Genomic DNA, 27,036 nt, shown 5'->3' on the forward strand with positions numbered 1-27,036 from the left:
CGCACAGACAGTGCTTGCTTGCAAAACACGCATGGAACTGCGTCACCCGCAGTTCGTTCTTTATTTATACCCTCGTGCTCCGTGCCCCTCCCGGACACGCAGAGCACGTCAGGCACACAGGGAGAGCCCGCATGGCTCTCCATTAACTCTTTACATCCCCCCCATGTTTTACTCCACATGGGGACTGGAACTAACAAAAACTGGAACCAAAATTAACACATGACGGTATAAAGTCACTTAGTAATAGTTCGTAATAAAACACACGTAAACAGTCTACCACAACGAAAACACTGTCCTTACGAAACAGCAGACCTTCCCTCTTTATCCTGTTATAATCACATGGCAACGAAGCTCCAACTATGAGCAGCCTACATGACAGACAAAGTCTTTCAACTGACTACTCGGTACAGGATTGGGACGTAGATCATATCTTCTGCTTCTTGTGCGCAAACTTTCCTGCCCAGGGGCACAAACAGGTCGGGTTTGTTCAGTCAGCACCGGCCTCCTAACACTCTCCACCTCATTGGTCACCACGGATGACCCGCCTGTAACGTCATCAAACTCTCCTTCATCATCAATCGGTTCCCTCCGTCCAGCTTTCTTAAAATGCGACACATTCCGTGTCACTCTTTGTCTTCCTCTAGCCGCAGTGATCATGGACCCCTTCACACCAATAACCTCCCATATCTCAGGTTCAAACGGAGTTATAAACTTTCCTCCTCCTCTCCGACATTTCACCACCACTTGGTCTCCTTCTTGGAACCCTCGATACTTTGCTCGTCGTTGGGCACTCGCCCTCTGATTAGTAGCTCGCCGTCGTTTTTGAGTGGCTTTAACATCCAGCACAGGAGGTTTCCACTTAGGACCTAATGGAATACAGTCACGTGGAGATACTTTGAACATCAAAGAGGAGGGAGCACAACCAGTGGTACTATGGGGCGTTTGACGATAAGCACTCAGGAATTGGTATAGACACTGTTCGCTGTCTTCCCTTTTCTCTACTCCAATCCGAAGAGCCCTGTTCAAAGTTCGCATGAACCTTTCCACGTCCCCATTTGCCTGAGGCCAGTAAGGCGTTATCTTCCGATGACGAATTGCCAGACCCTCAAGGTATAACCGGAACTCTTGGCCTTGGAATGGGGGACCATTATCCGTTCGAATTTCATCAGGCAAACCAAACAAAGCAAATGTCTTTTGTAGAACTGGCCGCACATTCTCAAACGCCGTCGACGGCACTACCTCAACCACCGGGAATTTAGTATAGGAGTCAATCAGAACAGCAGTTAACCTCCCATCTGGAAAACTTCCGAAGTCCATGCTTACTTTAGCCCATGGTTTCAGAGTAGCCGGCTCAGTTATCACCGGACAATTCGGAGGTTCCACTGACGTGATGATACAGGAGTGACACTGTCCTACCATCTCATCAACCTGGCTGTCCATACCTGGGAACCATACCTTGGCACGTAATCTCGCTTTGGTTTTAGCAGCCCCTTGATGTCCTTGATGTGCCAACTCAATCACTCTGGACCAGAGACTTTGTGGAAGTACAATCCTTCTTCCCCTTAGAACCAACCCTTCATTATCAGTAGATAGTTCATCTCGCACTTTCCAAATACTTTGCATGGCCACTTTCTGTTCAGGGCGAGACGCATGTGTTTTTTCTAGAAAATATTTCCACTTTTTATGGCTCAACGCGTCTTTTACGTGGCTCAATATGATATCTTCCTGCGTGGCACTTACAATCTCTGGTACGAGAAGGGCGTTAGGACACGCCGACTGCACAACCATGCTTACAAAGACTTCCGTACTCTCCTCATCTTGTTCTTGTTGCGCATCCGACACCTGCAAACAAGGGTGGCGAGACAGATAGTCTGCCGGATTGTTTGCCCCTGGCCGGTAAACGACAGTGAACCTATAAGGTTGAAGGAGAACGGTCCACCGCTCAATCCTCGGAGGTGCAAGACGCGGGCAACCAGCGAACAACGGAACTAAAGGTTTGTGGTCAGTCACTACTTGAAATTCGTGCCCATACAAGTACAAGTGAAAATGGCGGCATGCCCACCGGATGGCTAGAGCCTCACGCTCAATCTGCGCATACCTGGTTTCAACGGCCGACAACGCCCGGCTGGCATATGCGACCGGGACCCATTCCTGATATCTCTGTTCTTGCAAGAGGACGGCTCCAAGCCCAACGGGGCTCGCATCTACCACTACTTCGGTCTTCCTGCTGGGGTTGAAATAAGCCATAGTTGCCTTGTCTAGCAACGCCTCCTTAATATCCATGAAGGCCTGTTGTGCCTCTGGAGTCCAGTCCCAACGGTGTTGCCCTTTTGTTAGCTGCCGGAGAGGTTCAGACATGGTGGCTAGATGTGGTATAAACCTTCCGCAATACGTGGCCATCCCTAGGAAGCTACGAACCTCCGTGGAATTTTGCGGAACCGCAGCCTGACGGATAGCCTCAGCCTTCCGTGGGTCCACTTGCAGGCCCTCTTTCGAAAATACATATCCGAAGAACTCTACCGAATTTTGGTAAAAGGCACACTTCTTCTTGTGAAGCGTTAGTCCCGCTTCAGATAGCCGTTTCAACGTTGCACGTAGATGACAATGATGATCCTCTCTCGTCTTGGAGTGTATTAGAATGTCATCACTCAAGTTGATTACTCCTGGTAACCCCGACAAGGTTTCCCTAATCGCATTTTGAAACACCTCTGCCGCAGAGGACACTCCAAAGCTCAGTCTCTTGTATCTTCTCAGCCCCACATGTGTCGAGAATGTGGTAATATTCCTGCTTTCCGGGTCTAGCTCTAGCTGATGATACCCCGCATTGAGATCCAGCTTGGAGAACCACTGCGCCCCATTCAGATCAGCAATGATGTCGTCCATGGTGGGCGTTATGTGTCTCTCCCTTCGAATAGCCTTATTTGGCAGGCGCATATCAACACAGAGGCGAATCGCTCCTGGCTGCTTGGGTTTTGGCGCAATCACCAGCGGCGACACCCACGGCGTAGGCCCATCCACCTTCTCTATGACCCCTTGGTCTTCCAACAGCTGCAGCTCTTTCTCAACGACAGGTCTCAGATGAAAGGGTACCCGACGATGTCTTAGTGCCACCGGAACCACGTTGGGATCTATGTGCAACTTGATGCGTTTTCCTTTTAAACGACCTAGCCCCTCAAATAGCTGCGGAAACTCGTTGAGAGGGCGTTCCACTTGAGTATCATACACTTGTCGTGCAAAAAACACTAGTCCCAACTCTTCTGCCGTGTGACATCCTAGCAGAGTGCCACGATCCCCAGCCACCACATAGAACTTGGTTTCTGTTGATTTATCTCCACTGCTTACAGCCACCTCCACTGTTCCCTTGAGGGGAAGAGGGTCTCGCCCTCCGTAATTGTATATCTTAGTAGTTGTCGGGGTCAGTGGCGGGGCAGGTACTAGTTGGTGGAAAAGTGTTTCATCCATGACATTGACCGACGCTCCTGCGTCAATGAGTACGGAGACAAGCATGCCATTGACATGAACGTCACTCATGGGCGGCGGTCTCATTTTCCGTGTCTTACCCCCCGTGAAAGATATTACAAATATGTCCTCTTCTTCATCTTCCTCGAAGACCGGGCCACTCGCCATCGCCTGGTCTCTCACCTCCTCTGTGTTTTTGGATACAGCTCTAACACTTGTATCCCGTCCCTTCTGCTCTCCTGGCTTATTCCTCCTGGACCTACACACTTTGGCAAAATGATTTGACTTGCCACAACGGTTGCAGGACTGTCCTTTCGCCGGGCATCCCATGTTCGGCCGGTGTTCATACCCACAGCTTCCACAGGCCCTGTCACTGGGTCTGGCAGTGCTTGTTTTACGCTGCGCTGCCGGGCGTGTTTGAATTGCATCCACTTGTTCCTCTTTCACCTGGACTACACGAGACGATGACGCAGCAGCTAGTGACTGACCTCTTACTGCCGCCATCGCATCCGCTCGCACTGCAGACAGTTCATGTGACCTCGCAAGAATTAGAATGTCATCGAGGGACATGCCCTGCTGTCTCAAAATCAGCTTCCTCAAAGCATTAGACCGGCACCCTTGAATGATTTGCGCTCGGATCTCCTCTTGTTGGTTGAGACCTGTGCACGAGCTCGCTAGCTTTCTCAACCTAGCATAGAACATATCCATCGACTCGATTTCAGTCTGCTGGGCCTGTCGTAGTTTAAAACGTTCGTAATCCGAGTTAAGTTGCGGGTCGAAGTGCCTGTTCAGAGCAGTTACCGCTGTATCAAAATCAGCCTTGTCCCCTGTGTCAGGAAGCGAGTCAAAAAGCTCCTGTAGTTCATCTCCACCCATCAACAGCATTACCGACCTCCGCACTTCCCCGTCCGTTTCCCTGGTTGCACGAAAGTAGTTTTCTAACCTGTTTATCCACAAACGCCAACTGGGTGCAGCGGTAGCTGGGTCAATCAGTTGGTTAAACTGTGGTAACGAAACGATCGAGGAGTGAACTCTGTTGGTCAACTGTGCTGGGAGCTGGGGGTTCCCTGGTGGCGGTGGAGGATTGGCATCATCTTGTGGTGGGGCACTCATCTTTGCCCCTTCTCACCCTTGTGATGTACACGAGGTGATGCTGTCCTTTCGTTTTTTTTTCTTTTCCTCCTTGACTCCGCCTTCATTACTTCTTCCTTTTCACCTCTTTTTTTTTTTTTTTTTTTTGTGTGTAACTTCTCCCCCTTCACCCCTTTTCTTGCACTTTATTTTTCTGTGTAGGTCTCCATGTTCCTCTATATTTTTTTTTGAATGCCTTTTCCTTTTGATCACCGCTGTTTTTTTTCCTTTTATTTATTTATTTATTTATTTATTTTATTATTTTTTTTAGCCCCTCCCGGGGGCAGCGCACATGCAACCCGCGTTGTTTCTCGTCTTCCTTCTGTGTTTGCTATTTTTTTCCATGTGCAAGCACAAACGCGCGTGCAACACGCGTCTCTTCTTTTTTTCAGGCCTCCCCCGGCCTCGCGGGAGACGCGCGGCACGCCCGGCTGCTCTGCAGCAGCACAGCGGCACTCAGCAGCCGCGCGCCTGGCCAGGGAAGCACGCGTCTGCTTCGGCTGCTCCCGGGCAGCAAGGGACGCCCGGGGCGGGGTGTTGGAGCCTCACGTGGTGCTGCTCTCGGGCAGCGAGGGATGCCCGGGGCGGGGTATTGGAGCCCCACGTGGTGCCTTTCGTGTGGGGGCAGGGCGCGGCTCACCGTCTTTGGGCTTTCCGGTCGGAAGACCGGTTAGTTTCTTCGTCTTCCGCTACGACAGTCACGTGCCAGAAGCCTCCTTCGTGATCCCTGCTTTTTTTTCTGGCGACCGGCCCGGCACCACGATCGCGGCAGTCGACACTGCCCCGCACTCCTCCCGGTACGTTTTTCAGCTTGGCCTCGACATTCTACTGCACTTTCTTCCACTGTACAGTATTTGCATCCCGCTCGTCGCCAATGTACAGGGCCTTCCCCTGTACCTTAAATGAATACGCACAGACAGTGCTTGCTTGCAAAACACGCATGGAACTGCGTCACCCGCAGTTCGTTCTTTATTTATACCCTCGTGCTCCGTGCCCCTCCCGGACACGCAGAGCACGTCAGGCACACAGGGAGAGCCCGCATGGCTCTCCATTAACTCTTTACACCCCCCATAGCTTGTGTTGGAAGTGGGAATAGCCACCCTTTCGAGTAACATAAAACACCTTTTTAATGCCCTGCGTGATCTTTGACAAATAGCCTTGAAAAGCAGAACTTTTCTCAGTGTGGCCTGACTAAGAACATCTTGCACTCACTCAAATTCTTTTCTCAAGGATCTTTGCTGATAATATGATGAATAGTAGCCTAAAATGTATTTAAACCTAAACGTGGCATTCATTTTTTTTCAGTGACACCGGAACAACCCCTCCAGAAAGTGCCATCTTCGGGTTCATGATAAGTATAACATCATTTTTAGGTGTGTAAAAGACAACCAATGTATATACATCTTAAAGCTTAATTAGTTTTACATGATGAAAATGGTATGTTTAATTTACTTTTTTATATGCATAGTTACTGACTTTCCTCAATATTTTCTGAAACCAGATGGGCGTTTCGTGTGTTTTGCACTGACAGTAGAGCACATGCAGTAGTGCTTAGCAAAATTATTTATACATAATTATGAGTGTTGGAATGTAAAACGACATTACAAAACAAAGGAAAAATAGATTGAACACTAAGGCAGAGAGAAACAAGATATGCTGATGGAGAACTGAAAGTGAGCTGTCTAGTAATCGTACAAGCCCTACTTAAAAATAAATAATTTAAATATAACTATCCCATATTTCACCAGCCTTCTTCAAAAGCATCAGATTTACAAACCATAGGGTAACAAATTGCTAATTTTCTCTAAAGGGACTATTCCTATATTTGGAGCAAAATTCAGACTTATTGGGATTTGTGAAAGTCATTGGGTTAGTCCTGGACAACTACAATTATTATTGTTTTCCAGGAATATTCACACGTGGAAAATGTATACCGGAGATATTTTCACCAGTAGAAAACGTCTGCATTTCAACTACTAGAAGTCCTGGACAACTACAATGATCATTGTTCTCCAGGAGTATTCATTCACACGTGTAAAATGTATACCAGATATTTCCACTATCTGCATATGAAAATATACCACGAGTACACATTGGCACTTTTTACTTTTTTTGGCTTTGTGGTGAAAATATTTTACCTCTTGGAGAAACACCTACCCCTTCACCCTAATAAACTATATGGGGTTGTTTCCTCCACACTTTAACCCCCGAAATGCATGACCTGGTTAGACAGAAGTACATTTGTGGGCATTTTCAGGTTGGAAAACAGCAAGAGCGAAAACTCACTAACAGGTTTGTGAATGTTCATATACGTCTGCTGTTAACACCTCCCAAGTATGATCTTAAGGCTACACCTAACGCTCATTTTGTTATTGCAGGAATTCTACAATACTAGCAGAACGTCTGCCTGAATGTAAATATGATATACAATGTGATAGAACAATGCCCACACACTTGTTTTGGCTGTGTTAGTTAATTTGTTTTCAACGTTTCTCCACAGTTATCTGTGCAGTAGTATATAACGCTAGTCAGATTGTGGTGACAATTAGATCCAAAAAGCCAATCGAGACTCTCAACCAGTCTACTCAGCCCTGGCATAAACTAATAAAAAGGGTCAACTCAACTATCCCATAGAAATAAATTGTTGATGCATTCTCATTTAAATCTTCACCTTCTGTTTACAATATTTCAAAATACATGTAGTAATTTGATAAGTGCATTTCTTTTAATCTTGCTAAACTGTATTTTATGCTATCTATATCTCTGCTTGGGCACCTATTTCTATACCTAAGGAAAATGCAAACAAAATAAAATAAACTTAGAAACTTAAGTACACACTAGTATTGAAACTACTAAATACAGCAGACAAAGCAATACTTACAATTTAAGTAATGTTGTTGCCTTATTATACATAGGTTCGAGACATACATAAATCATAATTTGTTTATATTAATACTTTATATTTATTTCAAATAAAAAAAAACTATGTTCACAAATAAATAAGACTTAACTGGGGCATTTGATGCAATATTTTTGCATAGTTCTTTCAAAACTTGACCTGGAAATGAGACTGCGTTCTGTTTTTGTCAATTAAATTTGTACCCTGACACTACTGTATGAAAGAAGAGCCTTGTTTAAGGACCCTTGTGGCAGAAACCTAGTAGATGTAAACTAATTTGTCAAAACTCTAACATTAGATTTTTCTATAAAGTGTTAATACAATTATCAAAGGTATCAGAGAAATTAAATGACTCTAAATCATACTGCTACTTAAAAACATCCAACTGACCAAGTCAGAAATCTTTTTCTCGTTACAACTCCATGCTACCACTGGTATGTCTGACTGTAATATCTCTGAGAAGGATTCAGAGTAGCACTCACTAGTAGCAGTGTTTTACTTTGGTCTTGCAATGTGTGAGGCAAAGACAATCCATCTCAAGTACACCTGATTGGTGAACAGTGGGAGGCTTTTCTTCATCAGCTTTGTCAGCCTCATTGTCTACATGGTCCTGTCTGCTCCACAGGCCATGCTGAGCATTGAGAGCAGGATACAAATGGTTAGCAGCAGAGGTATGAGGAATGTCAAACAAGTCTTCTTTTTACCTCCTCAAGTCATTATTCGTAATTGCCATTTTCCTGGAAGAGTAGATAAATCTAACCTTACATCTACACCTATTCAGTGTATTCTGTCTGAAAATCCCAAACCAAGATGGCTGTTTACTTTGTTCCATTGATATTATTTCCTATCTTGTGCATAAAAAAACAGGCCTCGGTTTGACAAGTATGTGTCACAAAACATGAATTCACTGATTTTTCGACATGTTCATCGCCCCTTTGCTTTTCATTTCTATTCCTGATATTTTTCCTTTTTCTATTAGGATTTCTTAGAAATTTGGCCTTTAGGAGGACTTTTGATGGACTCTTTCTCAACTCTGTTTCCGGGTGGCTTTGCTGTCTTGGTTATTCTACCTTAGTCTTGCCTGTGAATTACAATAAAAAACGCCACGGATACTCACTTTGATTTTGGCACACAGATAGCTGGCATACAATGATATATTTGTGAGAGCTACAAGAACAATTTGCATCTCTATGAGCTATTGGTCTTATGCTTTACAGCCAACGAAGAAACCAATTTATTGACTATGGTGATTGGGTCATGGTACTTGACCCAAGTAAGCTGTTACCTGTCTCATGGTGTTTTCTTTTTGTATACTAGATAGTTGTTGTCTCTTCTGCCACTTTGGACTCTGGGTGATGGAATATCAGGTGTGTCACAATCTTCAAATTTGTATTAAATATTACAATACACAATAGTGCTGGCATAGGTTGAGACAATTGTGCAATGTTAGAGTTTGGGTTCCTCTGCCATTGTAAATATCCCTACTCCTTTTCATTACATTTCTTCTTGATTGTTTGCACTGTTATGGATTGCAGCACAGGTGATGGGTTATAATTTACTGACAACAGAAATAATACTCCATCAATAATTATTAAAATTTGGTTTTATGTATTTAGCCCTGATGAAGTAAAGGACACTTGAAATATGACAAAACTCATGATGAAACATGCATTGGATAGAATTTGAGAAACGGGGATTGAGTTGAGTGCGAATAAAACTCATACAACACAATGTTGCTGTAAACTCTTGATTTTCTGTTCTCTACATTGAAGTGCTCGGGGATGTTGTGGAAATCTTGGACTCTGTCCAAATGTGAGATGATTGGGTGCACATCCCTCTCCCCTGGAGCACATGCTGTAACTCTGGGAATTTATGAGACATTGTTTTGACCAGATCGTCTTTACTTGGTGTTCTGTATGTACTGTTTGTCACCCAGCCACCACATATCTATAAGCAAGATTGCCAGGTAGGGTCTTTGTCCTTCTGCCTTTTTCCTCCTAACTGGGGCCCTCCTAATGAGACACTTTACACAAGTGTATTCTAGTTCAGTCCCATTTAGTGGCCAATAGACACAATTAGATTTTCCTCAGGCAATTGAGGAGAAAACTGGAGATACCTTCTTTGCATCCAGTACTTGATAATGATGTTTCAAGTAAAACTTTAGATCTAACTGAAGATTTGTAAAGAAAGTATAATCTATATTGTCTGGTTTATTGCCAGAAACCAGAATATAATTGTGTACCATGAATAATTTGTCAATAATGTGCTTCTAATTTTGAAAGAAAACCCAGCAGGAGATCAATTCTCAGACCACCAGGAGAAACAACACAGAAAAGGCCCGGAAAGCTTCACACATGGAGGAGATGGAGGACAGGGCAGTGGGGAATACAATCATGCATTGCAGAGACTTCCAGATCGATAGGACATGTACGCTCCTCCAGCTACTCTAGTGCTGGTTGAAATCAGAGGCACTTTGATACTAGAACAGGTAGAGTCCTATAAAGACTTCGTTTGACATGAGACTGGGTGTCGGGAAACTGCGATTTCACATTACTTTGCACCTATTTACATTCCCACACATTTTTTTTTCCTACTCACTTCCATTCGTTCCTTTTCTGTTAGCTTGTCCTCTTTGATGGTTCTCTGGGGTTTTCAACTTGGTTGTCCACAGTATTCGTTACACAAGTATCTTTGCTCTTTTATCCCCTCATGGTTTGCCAGCCTTGCTCAACCTGCCTGGTCCTGTGGAGTTTGTCTCTCTTCAGTTCTTGGGTAAGGTTCCTCTTTTGCCTGGGGGTCAGATACAGTGAGACTTGCAGGTCGCTGAGTAAGCCACCAAGTCATGTGTATGTCTTTTCACTTATTATCTGATGCATTACTTAAGTCGCTGGCTCTGTTTTAACAGATAATTGGATTACATCTGTGTGTCGCAGTATCTATCTATCTTTCTCATCTTCTCTCCCTTTCAACTTGGTCCTAGGTTTCCTTCACTATTCTTGAGTAGCTATACAGGAGGTGGGTTACCTTAAAAGGCGTAAGATGGGATTGGCTTTACCACCCAGTATCTGAGTATGTCAAGGTTGTAACAGCCATGCAAATCAGTTGAATTTCCTATTCATTTCTGTAGGGTAGTAGTTTCTGTTTTTAACTTGATAAAAGATTGAGTTAAAGCCACACTATATTCAGTTTTCAGACAGGGAAGATTTTCCCTTAACATCCTTCACATTATTAACTGAGGGATTTACATCCTTCAAGTAAAATTGTTTCCAAATCATAACCAAATAGTGTTTTGTAGTTGTAGTTGTAGTTGTTTTTTTTCCAAAGTAATATTGTCCTGATAAATTTCTTTAAAGAGGATGCAGTTCTTCATTCTTCAATCTTCTGAATCCAGTATGTTAGTAATTTAACTTTCTCTTCCAAGTCCCAGTACTGTTGTTTAGTATGCAGTAAATTGAAATTTGTCCGGATGTAGTATTTATGTATGTCGATAAATGCTATTGCTATAGCACAAACCTCGCCAAAGGAAGCAGAGCACTATACGGCGTCAAAGATAAGCATAATGTCATAAAGCTGAGTTGTGGATGGTTAATGCATTGTGATTTGTTTATCTTTAAAAAGGTACGTATTCAACTGTTTCCTAAATTGGTGCAGTGCTAGAGCAGTCCTGATAGAAATGGGGATGTTGTTCTAGATTGTGCATGACGTAGGTGGAATAAGCCTGCTGCTTTTTTTCTATTTTAGTATGTAGTGTGTTGTTTTATTTAAAGCAGCTTTTAATACATTGGGCAATACTGTCACACTTTTAGGTTAAAGCAATTGTTTCCTTTGGGCTTTTATTCACTGTTCTAAATCTATAGTCTTTTACAAATTGCCCTTCTTGACTCCAGCATACCTAGTTCTTTGCCTATGTAAAAGGCCTTTAGAGGATACCACATAATAACTAGATTACCTGCAGAATTTACATTTTCTTCCCAAAATCCTTTGATCTCTTTTCTCAAATCGTTAAAAGAGGCTTGCCCTCTATCAGAGAACTATTCTGGCAACATCTTATTGTGCAGAAAGATTCAGAATAGGCTCTTCAGACAGAGTCATGCTGAAAACTTACCAAGGTCCATATTTATGACGGTACAATAGAATTTATTAAGGCTTTTGGCGTGAAAATGAAATCTACAATGAATGTATGTCACAAACCTGGAAATTTATAATCCTATTAATTGAAGTTAAATAGTTGCAAAAAAACTCCTAATTAAAAAGGCTCCCGTATTTTAAATATACATTATTTATAGTTGTTCCTGACTGCTGTGTCCCAATGATCTGCCATGTTCAGGTCACATTTTACATTGAAAGTCCTCTACGTCATTTTATTAGCTTTCAGTTTTGAAATTGTCTATCTACAATAACAATATGTCTTTAGCTGCATTATGAGATTAAGCAATTTGCAAAATCAGTGAAACGTCTTCAAACTAAATACCTAATGCCCCAGCTTCAGGATCCTTGATACATCTGTGTATATGCTTTGAAATAAGTGCTGAAAATATTTTTATTATTTTTGGTTGACCATCAGTGGTGCTAAAATCTTCTTGGTCATATAACCCATTTGTTAATTTAAATACTTATCTAATGTGATTTTATTGCTAAAATGATACAAATATCCATTGCTTTTGGAGTCATGTGTAGGCAAGTCATTCTTGGATTTTACTGGAGCACTGAGTTCTCACACAGTCCATGACATCATCCGTCAATTAGTAATTTGGTTTGAAGAATTAATAATGTATGCTCAGATGATTATAGGAGAATGGTGTCATTGAATAATCCAGATCAAATACCACTCAGTTTATAATAAAACACCTCAATTATGTACAGACTACTGCTTTTGATAAGAAATACTTATGATGACGTAGCTATGCAATAAGGAAATTATTCAAAATAAAAGTCCTAATAAAAAACAAGATATTGCAGTAAAACAACCTTTTCAAAATACATTTAATATGCTAAGACATGAATAAAACGATCTGGAAATCTCACTCAAGATAAATTAGAAAGAAATGGAGCAACCAAGACCATCATTCAATTCAGATGTAATGAAATATTATTATAAATAACATTTTATTTTTATTAACATATATTGAAAATTATAAACTCAATCTTTATTAGGCTATAAACCCAAGGGATCGATGAATCCTGTGTAAGTTTATGTTCCTTCTAGTATTGTGCCCTATACATTGGGAAGGCTGCTGCGCAGCCCAGGAAGAGTGAAAGGTCAGTAGTTCACTACTCAGCAATTCTTTCCACTTTGGCAATAAATCTTGAAAGAATGAAAAATTATTAAGTCACCAAAAGAGAAATCACATACTTTGTGCTCTGAACATTATACATAATAAGAGACTCAGCAAAGAAGAACAAAATAGAAAAACTGGATGGGGATTGGTCTAGAGTTGCAGTTAAATGTTCACAAGCATCAAGTAGATTCATTCCAGATTAGTGTGTAATTGGAGAAACCAAGCATTGTTTAAATTATAATGCTCAATTGTAATACATTAGGTGAATGAAATCAATTGACTGCCCACGTTTCATCTTACCCTCCATTGTTAGGCTGCATACAGTAGGATGAAACACCACATGCTACTTAGGACACATTCAATGTAGTGGAAGAATAACTAATTTCAATTAGAGACTACAGGAAAACATATATGATAACGTTTAGAAGGTCAATAAATGAACTCCTTGGACATTTCAGAAAATATGTGCACAAACAAAGGACACATCAGACTTACACTTGAAACAGAATTAGTCAGATAACACTTGAGTATGAGAAATAATCTAAAAAAATCACCACAGGAAATAGTGGGATTGTATGTACACAATGACGGGATCATATTTGAACGTCCACAACGTCAGGAGTTAAATTAAATTCTTTACAAGAAATATATTTGTCTTGCATATTAGTCATCCACTATCAGGTGTATCCTTAGCACTTTCCTAAATTGCAGCAGGGTTGGGGTAGTCATGGTGGATATGGCAATGTCGTACCAGATCCTGGTGCATAAATGGAGATGGTCTTAGATTTCTCTTTTTTTCTCAAACTTTCATTATTAATTTTGTTGGGCCTAGAAAAGTAGCAGTACTGAATGGCACAGTACAATATCTCTGTTGTTATCTAGATGCCAACAGTAGGTACAGTGTATTACAGAGAAGTCAACCAATACCTCCAAAGCTTTACAAGGTGTTAACAGAATATTGAAGGCATAGAACAGTCTCGATAAACAGCATGCATACTCAGTACAATATTCCTTCCCCCACCAACCTCTCTAAACAAAAGGAACAAGAAAACAAAACCACGTGCATGTTCAGAGTGGTTAGTAGTGAGTCTGACTCATGTTTGGTGGAAGTAAGTGGTGATTGAGAGGGCAGTATGCCCTTCGGGGATCAGCATCAGGGATATCGACAATGAGGCGGGGGACTTAGGCCCCAGATGCCAGGAGACCGCCAGTGCTGGCAGTCTTCCGCCTGTCATAATATGGGTACTGCCGGATTTCTGCCACACTGTGGCAGTATCCATGCTGGCGGTCGGAGGCGCCTGGGTGGTGCTACCACCTGCACCTACCCGCAAGAAGGACGTCGCCAGACATCACCATTAATTCGACCTGGCGGTGTCCCTGCTGAATGACCTCGTTGCCGGACAAGGTAAGTTGGGTGTTTGACAGGGGAGGGGGGCGGTAGGGTGGGGGATGTTGTGTGTATGAATGTGTGTGTGTGAATGTGTCTGTGAATGTTTTGGTGTATGCGTGGTTGTATGCATGTGAGTGAATGTGTGTATGAATGTTGCAGTGAGTGCGTGTCTGCATGTCAGGGTGTACGTGTGTGAGAATGCGTATGAGCATGTTAGCGTGGACGCGTGCCTGAATGCATGTGAGTATGTGTGACTAAATGCGTGTATGGATGAGTGTGAGTGAATGCGTGTATGGATGTGTGTGAGTGGATGCATGTATGGATGTGTGTGAGTGAATGCGTGTCTGGAAGTATAGTTGAATGGATATATGCATGGTGTGTGTTGGTGTGTGTGTGCATGTATGCAGGGAGAGAGGTTGGGGGGTGCAGTGACTGTTGGGGGATGATGGTTGGGGGGTCAAGTGCTTGCCTGGGGGTGTGGGGGAGCTGTCTACTGGTGACAGGGAAGGAATTCCCTGTCACCAGTAGCCGTACCTCCATGGTTTTCGTGGCAGTGCTACCGCTGCGGAAACCATGGCGGTAGGCCGGCTCATAATGCCGCCAGCGGTCTTTGGTGGACTGCCGGGCCGGAGATTAACATCTCTGGCCTGGCGGTTCATACCGCCATGGCAGAATGAGTGGAGATTTGGCGGGTTGGTAGCGGCCAATCCACCACACTCATAATGTGGCGGTATACACCGCCAGCCTGTTGGCTGTGATACCGCCACATTAACCCTGGCAGTCAAAAGACCACCAGGGTCAAAATGAGGGCCTAAGTCTGGAAGAGGTGGAGCGCCCTCGTAGATGTGGCACAGGAAAAGAGGCTGGTGGACAAGAATCTCACCAAAGGACCCCATTTATATGCACATTTTTTCCAGGATTCAGAAAGTATATCTGACATGCGTTCCATGGTTAAGCCCTGTCAGAGGCGACTGTGCCACCGGCAATAGCGACGGAGCTGCATGCCTCTTCCAGGCTATGGCCAGTGCCATCTTGGATGCTCCTGAGCCTAGCCACATGATAGAGTGATCTCCCACTGTTTGATGCTTAAGAGAGGTGTTGCACAGCCCAAGGACGACAAATTCAATTGTGTGGAGTAGAGGGTAGCCCAGCATCTCTTTCTTATCTGAGCTTAGAACTTGTTCCAGTAGGGTCGTATGATAGGACAATCCCAACAGATATGGTAGAAGTCACACAAGAGCCGACATTCTCTCCAACATCTATCCGAGTTATCTGGGTACATTTTGTGGAGTTTAGAGGGGTACAAATAGCAGTTGTAGAGTGGTTTGCATTGCGTGTCTTTAAGCCCCATGGAGCGATTAAATCTGGGGATATCACTCCAAAGTTTCAGTCACTTCTCTGGGCCGATCAACTTCCCCAAGATCTGATCCGAGAAAATCATGTGTTTGGGAATGTTGATATCAGCAGTGGATGACAGGAGAGCGTAGAGGAAGGAAATTCAACCCTGGGACCTTCCCCAGGGGTGCACAGATGTTGAGTGGCTGCTTGTCAAACCTCGGACTGCATTACCCAGGGCTTAAGTTGGGTGTAGTGGTAGAATTCCATGGCTGGTAGGTTGAAGTCTCATCGACAGTTGTCAAAAGATTTCCCACCCCTGAAAGAGGTCAGAGATGGTGGGATAGCCCTCTCACATCATAAATCAAAGGGCCCCAGGAGTAAGAGCAGGCGGAAAAGCCTTGTTGTAGTGTATAGGGGTGTCTGGTGAACGAAAAGTTGTCAGGTAATGCGATTGGGTCGCCCCACCCCAGGCTTTCAGGATTGTTCTAGTCAGAGTACTTAGGTAAGCATTCGGTGGACGATCATGTTTAAGTTTCCATAGGACATCCCAAATCATTCTCCCATCCATGTGTAACCATTCTGTTGTTACATGTAATTGGGCAGCTTTGTAGTATACGGGAAAATTCGGAATGACCAACCCGCCCGTCTCATTAGCCACGGTCACCTTTTGTAGTAGTTCGGCTTAGGATTTTGCCAAATAAAGGTAGTGAGCATAGAGCGGAGAGTTGAGAGGAATTCCTGATCCACATCAACAGGGAGGCCCCGGAAGAGATACAAGATTCTCAGTAGTACTGCCATCTTTATTGCATTGATGCAAACCAGCCAGATTAGATTTAACAGTGCCCAATTCCTAAGTTCCTGTTTCAGTTTTCTTAAGAGTGGTGGATAATTCGCTTTATAAAGGTCATCTATCTTGAGGGTGATCTTTGTGCATAAATAAGTAATTTCCTTCTTAGCGCATTGAAAGGGGATAGAGAAAGCCAATCTCTCCATCTCCTGTGTTGGGACAGTGAAGTTAAGGATTTGTTTAGATTGGCCTTGAAGCCTGCTTCAAGTTTGAATAGTAGTAGTTCTGTTTGCAGGTCTGCTAATGATGCCTGGGTTAAAGTGAGGGATAATAGGACATAATCTGCAAACATGGAGATCTTATGCTCCATGGACCCAAATGCTATTCCTGCGGGGTGGGCATAGTCGTCCCGGACCATAGATATAAATTTGTCTCATAACCCAAATTAGCAAAGAGTACAAAAGAGAAAAGACCAGTCCACCTGACTGAATGCTTTCTCGGCGTCTAACACCAAGAGCACGGCAAGGAGCTGTTTCTTATTCCCCTTCTCTATTAAATGGGTCACCCTTCTGAGGTTTTCATGGGTCTGGCGTCCTCTGATAAAGCCCGATAGATCTGCGTGGATCAAGTATGGCATGATATCCTCCAACCGGTTGATCAATATTTTTGTGTACAGTTTCGCATCAAGGTTGAGCAATGCAATCAGTTAGTAAGATGCACATTTAATAGGGTTTTTACCCAGTTTTAGGATAACTGGTATCAGGGCTTCCCACATGTAGGGGGTCACCTCACTTGTCTAAGCAATATGATTATTGAGGGTAGTCAGATGTGGCACAAAATCTGAACTGAATGTTTTAAAGAACGAAACAGTGAACTTATCAGGTCGAGGGGATTTATGTATCTTAAGGGAATGTATCACCTTTTGTACCTCCTCTTCATTAATGGGTTTGTCTAAGAGTTCATTTTGGGTGGAAGAGATGTTTGGTAAGTTCCCATCTGCAAGATATTCCTGCTGGGTAGAGCTGTTTACGCTGTTTGAGGCGTAAAGATTTTAGTAAAAGGTTCCAAAAATGTCTGCCTTCTGCTTTTCTGTTTGGATCAGAGTCCCATCAACCCCTTGAACTGGGCCTATGTATTCCTTTTCTTGTTGAGCCCAAAGTTGTAGGGATAGCAGGGCTTTATTGCCCCTTTAATATGTGGTTTGATTGAAGTGCAATAAGGTTAGTTCCGCTCTGTGTATATAGCATTAAGTTTCCCCAAGAGCGCTGTCACTTTCCGTTTTTTGTTGTGTAAGCGTGGTCATGAGTGAAATATATTTCCCTCTCACCACCACCTTAAAGGAATCCCAGGCCATGTAGAGATCAGTGTCTTGGAGGTCGTTCGTCTGGAAATAATCCCTAATAGTTTTGTGGGTTTCTTCTCTAAAGAGGTAGTCTCATGCAAGAGGGCTCAGGAAAAACAATCTGCGAAAGAAAGGTGTCTGGACCTACCAATCTATGGTGATCTCCATCGAGGCATGATCTGAAATAGTGATGAAGTGAATAGTGGCGGCTGTAATAGCAATCAATCAGTTATTTGTATAGCGCAGCTTCTCACCTGTGGGGTCTCTAGCCGCTGGTTAGAGGTGCTGATCAGTCGAAGAGCCCGGTCTTGGGGTCCTTCTTGCACTGATTCAGCAACGGAGACTGCCTGATGTGGAGTGGCAGCATGTTTCAGGCCTGCGCAGCGAGGTAGGGGAAGAATCTACCTCCTGCTGTGTTCTTCCTGATTCTAGCGGTGGCTGCGAGGGCCAGATGAGCAGATCGGAGTTGTCTGGAGGCAGCGTAGAAGGATAGGTGGTGGCTGAGATAGGCCGGTCCGATGTTGTGCAAGGCCTTGTAAGCATGTGTCTGGAGTTTGAAGGTGATGTGTTTCTTGATGGGAGTCAGTGCAGGTTTCTCAGGTGGGCAGAGATGTGGCTATGGTGGGGGTTGTCGAGGGTGAGCCTGGCCACTGCGTTCTGTATTCTCTGGAGTCTTGTTTGAAGTTTCTTCATGATGCTGGCATAGAGTGTGTTGCCGTAGTCGAGTTTGCTGCTGACGAGTGCATGGGTGACCTTTCTTGTGTCGATGGGGATCCACTTGAAAATCTTCCAGAGCAGGTAAAGTGTGTGGAAGCACGACGATGAGGCAGCTTTGACTTGGCGCAGCCAAGTATGATGCCAAGGTTGCATGCGTGGTCGGTGGGGGCATGGGCGGTTCCAAGGGCTGATGGCCACCAGCAGTCATCGCAGGTGGTCGGAGTAGGGCACAGGATGAGGATCTCTGTCTTGTCCGAATTGAGCTTGAGGCAGCTGTCTTTCATCCAGTCAGCAACTGCTCTCATTCCGTTGTGGAAGTTGCTCTTGGCTGTTGAACGTTTGTCGCTAAGGGATAGAATTAGCTGTGTGTCATCAGAAACAATATTGAGGCCCTGGTGTATGACGATCCTGGTGAGTGGGACCATGTAGATATTGAAGAGGGTGGGGCTCAGAGAGGAGCACCGGGGGAGTCCGCCGCTGGTTTCTGTAGTTTGTTAGATGAATGGTGGGAGTCTGACTCTCTGGGTTCTTCCAGTGAGGAATGAGCGGATCCACCCCAAGGCCTTACCGCGGATGCCTGTGTTGTGTAGTCTGGTGCATAAGGTGGTGTGGGAGACGATGTTGAAGGTGGCAGAGAGGTCAAGGAGGATGAGGGCAGCTGTTTCTCTGTGGTGTAGTAGGATGCGGATGTCACCTGTGGCTGCAAGGAGAGCAGTTTTGGTGCTATGGTTGCTCCTGATTCCGGATTGGGAGGGATCTAGGATGTGGTTAGTCTCGAGGAACTCCATGAGCTGCGTGTTGATAGCTTTTTCAGACGCGTTCTTTTCGAACAATAGACGAACCGAGCACTGCCAACAAGGTACTCGTTTGGAGGCTTATCAGGGCTTCCTTGCCTTCTTCTTCGACTACTGGATGAACACATACTCTACTTGCCTGATCCAGTACACTCTTTCAACCTACCTACATACCAACTACGGTCGTACTTTCCTTGGCCGGACTGGCCCAGCCTTGATAAAGTCACTGTTGTGACGAAACACGTGTTGGCTGTTCTTCTGCAAAAATGAAAACTCACCTATGACAAACGCTGTCTTAAGGATTAAAGACTTTGATCAACACCAACTTGGAATCAGTGCTTTCTTCTCCGCTTCTGGATCTACATTACCAGGGACACATTCTCCCATTGATCTTACTGGACTGTACTCCTCTGAGTGCCTGGTCAATCTGTAGCAGCTTTTTTGATTACCTTGGCTGGGAAGGGGAGCAATGAGATTGGTCTGTAGTTTTTTTATATCCCTTGGGTCAGCGGAGGGTTTCTTCAGTAGAGGGTTGATCTCTTGTGTTTCCAGTCATCCGGGAAGGTGGCAGTCTCGATGGAGTGGTTGATTGTCTGGCACTGCTAGGGGGCTATGGTGGCGCTGGCTTCTTTAAAAATGTGGTGTGAGCATTGGTCCGAGAGGGTCCCTGAGTGGATAGAGCTCATAAGTTTTTGGGTGTCATCCGTGGTGATGAGGGTCCAGTAGCTCAGGGTCAGCTGGGGTTGGAGTTTGTGGGGTGCTGGTAGGTGGGGGGGGGGCTTGGCTCTTGAATCCTTCATAGATGTCCTGGATTTTTCAGTGAAAAAAGGTGCCGAGGGTGTCGCAGAGGTCTTGAGAGGGGGTGATGTCTGTGGTGTCCATTCCGGGATTTGTGAATTCCTTAACTATGGTGAAGAGTTCCTTGATGTTGTGTGCATTACTGTTGGTGTGAGGTGACTGCGTCTTTGTAGGCTTTGCAGTCTGTCATGATATTACTGTTTCTCCACTCTCATTCTAGTCAACAGTAGGCGCGCTTCGATTCATGGAGCTTGGATGAGAACCAACTGGGTTTCCTGTGGTGCTGATTGCAGGCCGGTTTCCTTAGGGGGCTAGGGTGTTGCCGCAATTGGCGATCCAGTGGTGGAGGTTGCGGGCTGAGGTGTCCAGAGATGGGGAATGGCTGAGTGCGACGGTGAGCTGGGCTTTGGTAACCTTGCTCCAGTTCCCGTAGGGGGGGCAGAGGGTGTGGTGGCATACAGTCATCTTTGTGAAGTGGGCACAGTGGTGATCGGTCCAGTGGTGTTCAGAGATGTGTGAGAGGGTTTTCTGCTGAGAAGACGGGGTTGAGGGTCTGTCCTGCTAAGTGTGTGGGGAGGTTGACTAGTTGTTTGAGTCCGAGGGAGGTGAAGTTCTCCAAAAGGGATGAGGTGTTTGAGTTAAAGTCACCGAGGAGGATGCAATTTGTTGAGGTGACGGGAGTGATAAGGTTGGCAAGGGCTTTGCTGAATGGGGGCAGGCTCCCGGGGGTCTGTAGATGAGGGTGCCGCAGAGGGCGGTGTGCGGGTCAGCCTGGATTTGGAAGTGGAGGTGTTCGGCGGCAGAGGCCTGGGCATCAATGCTGGTCGTGAGGCGGAGCGTTTTCTTGTAGATGATGGCAGTGCATTCTCCTTGTTAGTTGACGCCGTCTTTATGGATAATCTTGTAGCTGTCAGGAATGGCAGTGGCGATGTCCGGGGCTGACGTGGGGGTAATCCAGGTCTCCCTGAGGAAGGGGACATCGGGGGCGATGGAGTCAAGTAGATCCAATACTTCTACTGCATGTGTGAAGAGGGAGCGGGTGTTGAGTAGTATGCATCTGAGGTGTCTGGGTGGGCTCGAGGTGGGGTAGTTTGATGTGCGGAGGCAGGTGAAGGTGCAGTTGTGGCAGAACAGTCCTTGAGTGTCCTTTGGTATGGTGGTGGCACCCGGCAGAGCCTCCGGTGTTGATGGTGTGCAGGGTGCTGACGTCATATTGATGGATGGTGCAGGAATCGGTGTCCATGGCGCTGGGCGCGGTCCAGGCGCAGATGTGTGCAGATGAGCAAATTGTAAGATTTGGCTGACAAATACATGACGGGTGCAAACGAGCAAATTGTAAGGTTTGACTGACAAATATATGATAAATTCTAGAGTATGTACGATGTGAATGCGAAAGGTGGTAGTCTCACGTCGTTGGATGGAGCAACCTCCAAGCGTCAACCAGGCCCAGCCCCCTTAGCTCATGTTTCATAGCCTTCATAAATGTGCCTGGGTGTTTCCTATGTGGGTGAGTGCTGTCTAGGTTCGGGTCCCGGATGAGGTTGAAATCCCCCAGGCTGCAGAATATCCCTTTCAGCAAAACCTCCCAGTTGGGAGAAGAAAGAGAGCAAAAAGTCTGCCTGGCCGGAATTTGAGGTGTAGATCATTGCTATTGTAAAGTACGTCCTCTAAGGGAATCCTGTCTTTCTTTTTTCACTCTCTTGTCTCCAATCTGATGGTGGCCTGGCTGCAGAGGTATATATTTAAGGTATAAACAAAATACAGTATGTAGCACAATATTCCATGAAAATAGTGGCTTAGGTATTAAAAACAGTGCCCCAGGCTATCCACTAAATATACGATTTGCAAAGTTCTAATGTTCGCAAAACTCTAATGTTCATAGAGCTCTGTGGTCAGAAAACTCAAACCACAACTGGAATGGGAAAAGGCACAGAAACAATTTAATGTAGTCTTCCACAGGTCAAGGCGTGTACTGAAGAGTGGGCCTCAGAGTCCCATTTTTAGGGTCGAGCCTGCGTTGCATGCGCTCGCGCATGCGTATCGCAGCGAGATGCTTTAGGGTTTAGAAAAGGGCTCGTAGCCCTGTCGAAGTCACATCAGTGTTTTTCATTGGTTCGTGGACTTGCCTAATAAAATCTGCTTGCTTTCTTTAGTCGAAGGCATGCATACGTCATGCCTTTTCCGGTGGTTAGCCCTCCTCGAGCGCAGCGACCAAGTACAGAAAACATGCGAGGCTCGCTGTTTTCTGTCCGGTTCGTGGACTACTTTTTCTCTAATTTACTAGCGCGATTTCGCATGGCCGAAGTCGAGCGCTTTACATAGTTAATTGCACTTTTTCGGGTTAAGTACATAAATGCACTTTTGCCGATAGGTGAAAAGTCGGGTTAGGAGTTTACAAAGCTATCAGCTCTAACATGAGCAAACGCGAGACCCGTTGCATTGTAAATGCTTGTTATACCTGGTGCCAGCTTTGAAGTGGAAGAAACTTCTGGAGTTTTCTCCCCCCAGAGATGGTTGTGGAATTTCCTTACTCCCTTTCTTGGTCCCAGGATGGCTGGTGTGACATAAGGCTTGTGTGAATTCTTTTGTGTGTGTGCGCTGAGGCAGCTCCTTTGAAATGTAAGTGGGGGTGTCCACAGCTCTGCTCTTCCCATCCAGCCAAGATGGCCCATCATGCCAACACCTAGCCCTCCTCTGTATTACTGTCTGGGAGGAATTCAAAAAGGCCAACTGTCAGCTAGTCATAAGAGCCAGGATACACGCTGCAGACACCTAATGTTTAGGACAAAATGCCAACTTTTTTTAAAGTAGACTTTTCTCAATTGTGGCTTAAAATCTGACTTTAACATTGAAGAGGATTTCAAATTACAATTTTCTAGACACCAAACATGACATTTCTTCCCGTTTCCAAACAAATGTTATGGCTTATTAAATGTAATAAGGTAACTCAAGAGGGAGAGGTAGGCCTCACAACAGTGACAAACAAATTTGTGAGTTTGTCACTAGCAGGACATGTAAAACTTAAAAGTACATGTCCAACTTTTTAAATCTACTACACCGTGCCCTAAGGGCTGTTAGGGCCTACCCTGGGGGTGACACGTATTTATTAAAAAGGAAGGTTGAGGCCTGGCAAAAGGTTTATTTTTCCAGGTCAACATGTCAGTTTAAAACTGCATACAGGCTGCAATGGCAGGCCTAAGACATGTTTTGAAGTGCTACTTTAGTGGGTGGCATGATGAGTGCTACAGCCCACTAGTAGCCTTTTATTTACAGGCCCTGGTACATGTAGTAACATATAAGTAAATTAAATATGCCAATCAGGAGTAAACAATTTTACTTTGTTTTAGGGCGCGAGCTCAAGCACTTTAGCACTGGATAGCAATAGTAAAATACACAATGCCAAAATACCAACAAAAACGAAAGTCAGAAAAAAGGAGGGTATGAAGGTAAAAAGTTTAGGGGTGGCCCTGCAGTGAGGGCCAAGCCCAATACAGAGTAACAGCATAACTACATAGTCAATCATGATATGCAGTGCATAGCCTTCATAAACATATTGCAACATGTGACACAACATTTTCAACCATAAGCATTACAGTATAAGAAAAACCTGTGAGCAAAACTTCATAAGTTATGTGCCTGTTATTTGAATTGCAACTTTAAACCAATGGCATATGGAGAAGTGAGAAACATGCAGTATAGTATGCCAGTCAACTGGTAGCAACACTGAGTGAAACTGGCAGTGGGGTTGGGTCCTGCGGTAGTACGTGAAACCACAGGGAGGGCCAAGGGATCCAATTGCAGTCTCTTTAAAGTATGTAGTGCTTTATGTGTGCCACGCATCAGACACTAAAAATTTGCAACATGCTGAGTGGCACATTCATTAAGAAATCATGCAGCACAAGAAGCCACCTTGTTGCATTGCACTGCGTGATGGGGAAAGGACAGGAATACGCTGTATTTTACATTATATGCTGCATTCCTGTCTTTTCCCTGCTGGAAAAAATGTAGGTGATACATAGGAATACCCAAGCTTCACCCATGGAACGCCTCTCTGGGGCAAAGTAAGGCAATGCAGCAATGTGTGCTGCATTGCGTTACTTATGACTTATCAAGCCATGCATGGCCATGCAAGGTGGCCTTACGTGGCCTGATAAATCCAACGTAGGTTTTGCGCCACGCTTGCGCCCCCTTGTGTGGCGCAAGGGAAAAGTAAAACCAACATAAAATGCCCCTGAAGGAGGCAGGGAATCATCTATGGGCAAGTTTTGGAGAGACCACAGAACTCTTTTGATGAGATTAGGCCTTAAGGACTGACTTGCTCTTCTCGTTCTCAATTTAGAATTGTGCGACGTTCACACTGTCTGGTGTACAAATGCAGATGGCTGTATTAAAATATGGTAATCTGCTTAGAGGGACTCAAAAGACCTGCCTACTCGATGTTGCAAGCAGTATGAATGCCTACAAATGCAGGGTTAGTAGCCTGCAAGGCACAGTGGCCTACTATCTTGAATTTACTTTACAAAATGTTTTTTTAAGCATCAAGCTTCCATTAAATGAACAGGCTTTGCTTTTACAAAAATTGCTTCCCATTTGAAAACACATCATGGGGAGCCTGTAGGCGGTCCATGGACTACTGCCTGCTCCGCTAAGGCTCCCCTGCTTGATTGACAAAGGGAAGCCGTCCCTCTGGGGATTGCTCCCTTTGGAGTATTAGTTGCCACCCCTTTGCTGAGTCAGTACATTTTCAATGGTTTGTAATGAGAATTGCAGTTGCAAATCATTACTACATTCCAGTGCTGCTACCAGATAGTAGGTGGGCCCTCATATTTACAGTTGGTAAAGTGTGGTAAAACTCTTTGGGTCGGAAAGAACCCTAAAAGGAATTTTTAAATCGCAAAATACTCTTGAGGTAACAAAGCCTGTTTTTGTAATTTACAGGCTTTTAGATCACCAAAGAATTTTGTACATGAAACCCTACATGTTTACAGCAAGCTATGCAATGGTACACATATTTGGACAACTAGCTGTACTTCTTCTCTTTATGAATCCGTAAAGGACCTGTAATGAGCACATAAAGTAATCGCATGAGACTACGAGGTAGCCAGAGCAGTAGTGCATAGTGTTTGTGGTTTTATTATGTTTGCTTCTTTGAAAATAAGTGAAATCATAACAAAGTATTCAGTGTTTTACAATGACACGAAGTTGCTGGAATATTTCATGCCAGTGCCCTTGTGTTTTAATGCAGGTACCTTCACAATGTACGCAAGATACAAAATAGTGCAGAAGCAAAATGAAGTGGCCACTTTCATCCCCCACTGGTTCAACATGATGTCATTAGTATTCGGCGTGCTGGGCTGCATTGGAATGGTGATAGTAGCTACTTTTCAGGTATATTTTAGATAATGATATGTACACTTTTAACTTGAACGTAATTGCTTTCTAATTCTGTGATTCATGCTAATTCGTTTTGCTAAACATATTCCTTTCAAAAAAGCCAGTTTAAAATTATTGTCTAGTCATTGCAAAAGTAATTTAATAAACAAAACGGGGAGATCCTAGCGATTAGTCAGGTTGGGTTCACAACGGATCACTAGAAATTCCATCTACTAAAACGTCACACGTTTAATTAGTTTGGGAAGCTTTGTCAGTCAGTAGCAGGTCACAGGTTCAAATCTTGCCATAGCCAAGATTGCCTGTGACTCTTCTAGACATATTGAGCAATTATGAGATGGGTAAAAAAAACGTACTTGTTACTCAGGAGCCCATTATGAGATGGGTGAAAATATCACCTTTTCAGGACCCTAGGGGAACTTTGGTTTACAATGTCATTTACGTTTGTTGCTATAGAGTCAGCATTCAAAGTGTTATCTGTAGAAGCCACTTCTCCCTTCACCACTTGTGGCCACATTATAGCATATATAGCAATATAGCATTGTAGCATGGTTAATCACATGAGACGCACGTTTGTGAAGATGATCATAGTGGACCAAGACCCACAAAGATGTGACTTTGCCTTGGGCAGAAGGTGCACAATGTTACCAATGCCGCTGTGGGAGACACCTTCTCGCTTTCACATAATATGGTCATACCATACGGCATGTTACTTGCCAGTAACATATGTTTATACCCAGCATTTGGAACTAAGGGCCAGATGTAGGTAGCTTGCAAATTGCGACTTGCAATTTGCGAGTATGTGCGACTCGCAAATTGCAAGTCGCAATTTGCTATGCAGAAAGGTGTCTCAGACACCTTCTGCAACTCGCAAAGACCCAACTCATTAATATTAATGAGGTGGGTCGCAGTTTGCGACCCCATTGCGAGTATGGGCACTCACGGGGATGGTGGCCTGCTGGAGTCAGCAGACCACCATGTCCGTGATTGCTTTTTAATAAAGCAGTTTTTTTTTCCATCTGCAGCCCGTTTTCCTTAAAGGAAAACGAGCTGTACTTGGAAAAAAAAAACGAAACCTTTAGTTTCGTTTTTTGTTAGGGCAGGCAGTGGTCCATTGGACCACTGCCTGCTCTGAAAAAAAAATATTTTTCCATTCACAAAGGGGAAGGGGTCCCCTGGGGACCCCTTCCCTTTTGCGACTGGGTTACGCGACTGGGTTGCGACTGGCTTTCGCGGTCGCAAATGAAATTGAATAGCATTGCGAGTCGCAAATAGGAAGGCAACACCCCTTCCTATTTGCGAGTCGGAAATGCATTTTGCGAATCGGATCCGACTCGCAAAATGCATTTCTGCATAGCAAAGAGGCTTTTGCGCCTCGCAAACGGCGTTTTTTGCCGTTTGCGACTCGCAAAACCTTTGCTACATCTGGCCCTAAGTGAGTTATGAAAGCAAGCAACTATGTAGACGGACCATCCACTGCAATTGTTTCATACTACTTTTCAAATAAGTCATCTGTTTCGGTGTACAACACTCTTGAAGAATACATAATACACTTATATCTAATTCTTTCAATTCGGTAACAACATTGCATTGTAAACACTGACATCATTTGTTAAATTCTCAAATATTAGATATAAACAGCAATGCTAAAACAATAGTGTTATTTATGTTTGAGTTGACTTGGATAATACATCGAAATGGCAAACAAACC

General features: G+C 44.3%; 1 protein-coding gene across 1 annotated transcript in view; it reads left to right on the forward strand.

Moving 5' to 3' along the window:
* DRAM1 (DNA damage regulated autophagy modulator 1) overlaps positions 1 to 27,036 on the forward strand; it is a 234,533-nt gene that overhangs the window by 25,454 nt on the left and 182,043 nt on the right. Inside the window, exons 2-3 of the mRNA XM_069228974.1 lie at positions 5,896 to 5,963; positions 25,180 to 25,322. Of these exons, the coding sequence (XP_069085075.1) occupies positions 5,896 to 5,963; positions 25,180 to 25,322 (211 nt within the window). The remainder of the gene's footprint in view (positions 1 to 5,895; positions 5,964 to 25,179; positions 25,323 to 27,036) is intronic.

Source organism: Pleurodeles waltl, chromosome 4_1 (genome assembly GCF_031143425.1).
Source record: "Pleurodeles waltl isolate 20211129_DDA chromosome 4_1, aPleWal1.hap1.20221129, whole genome shotgun sequence".
In the NCBI taxonomy this organism is placed as follows: Eukaryota; Metazoa; Chordata; class Amphibia; order Caudata; family Salamandridae; genus Pleurodeles; species Pleurodeles waltl.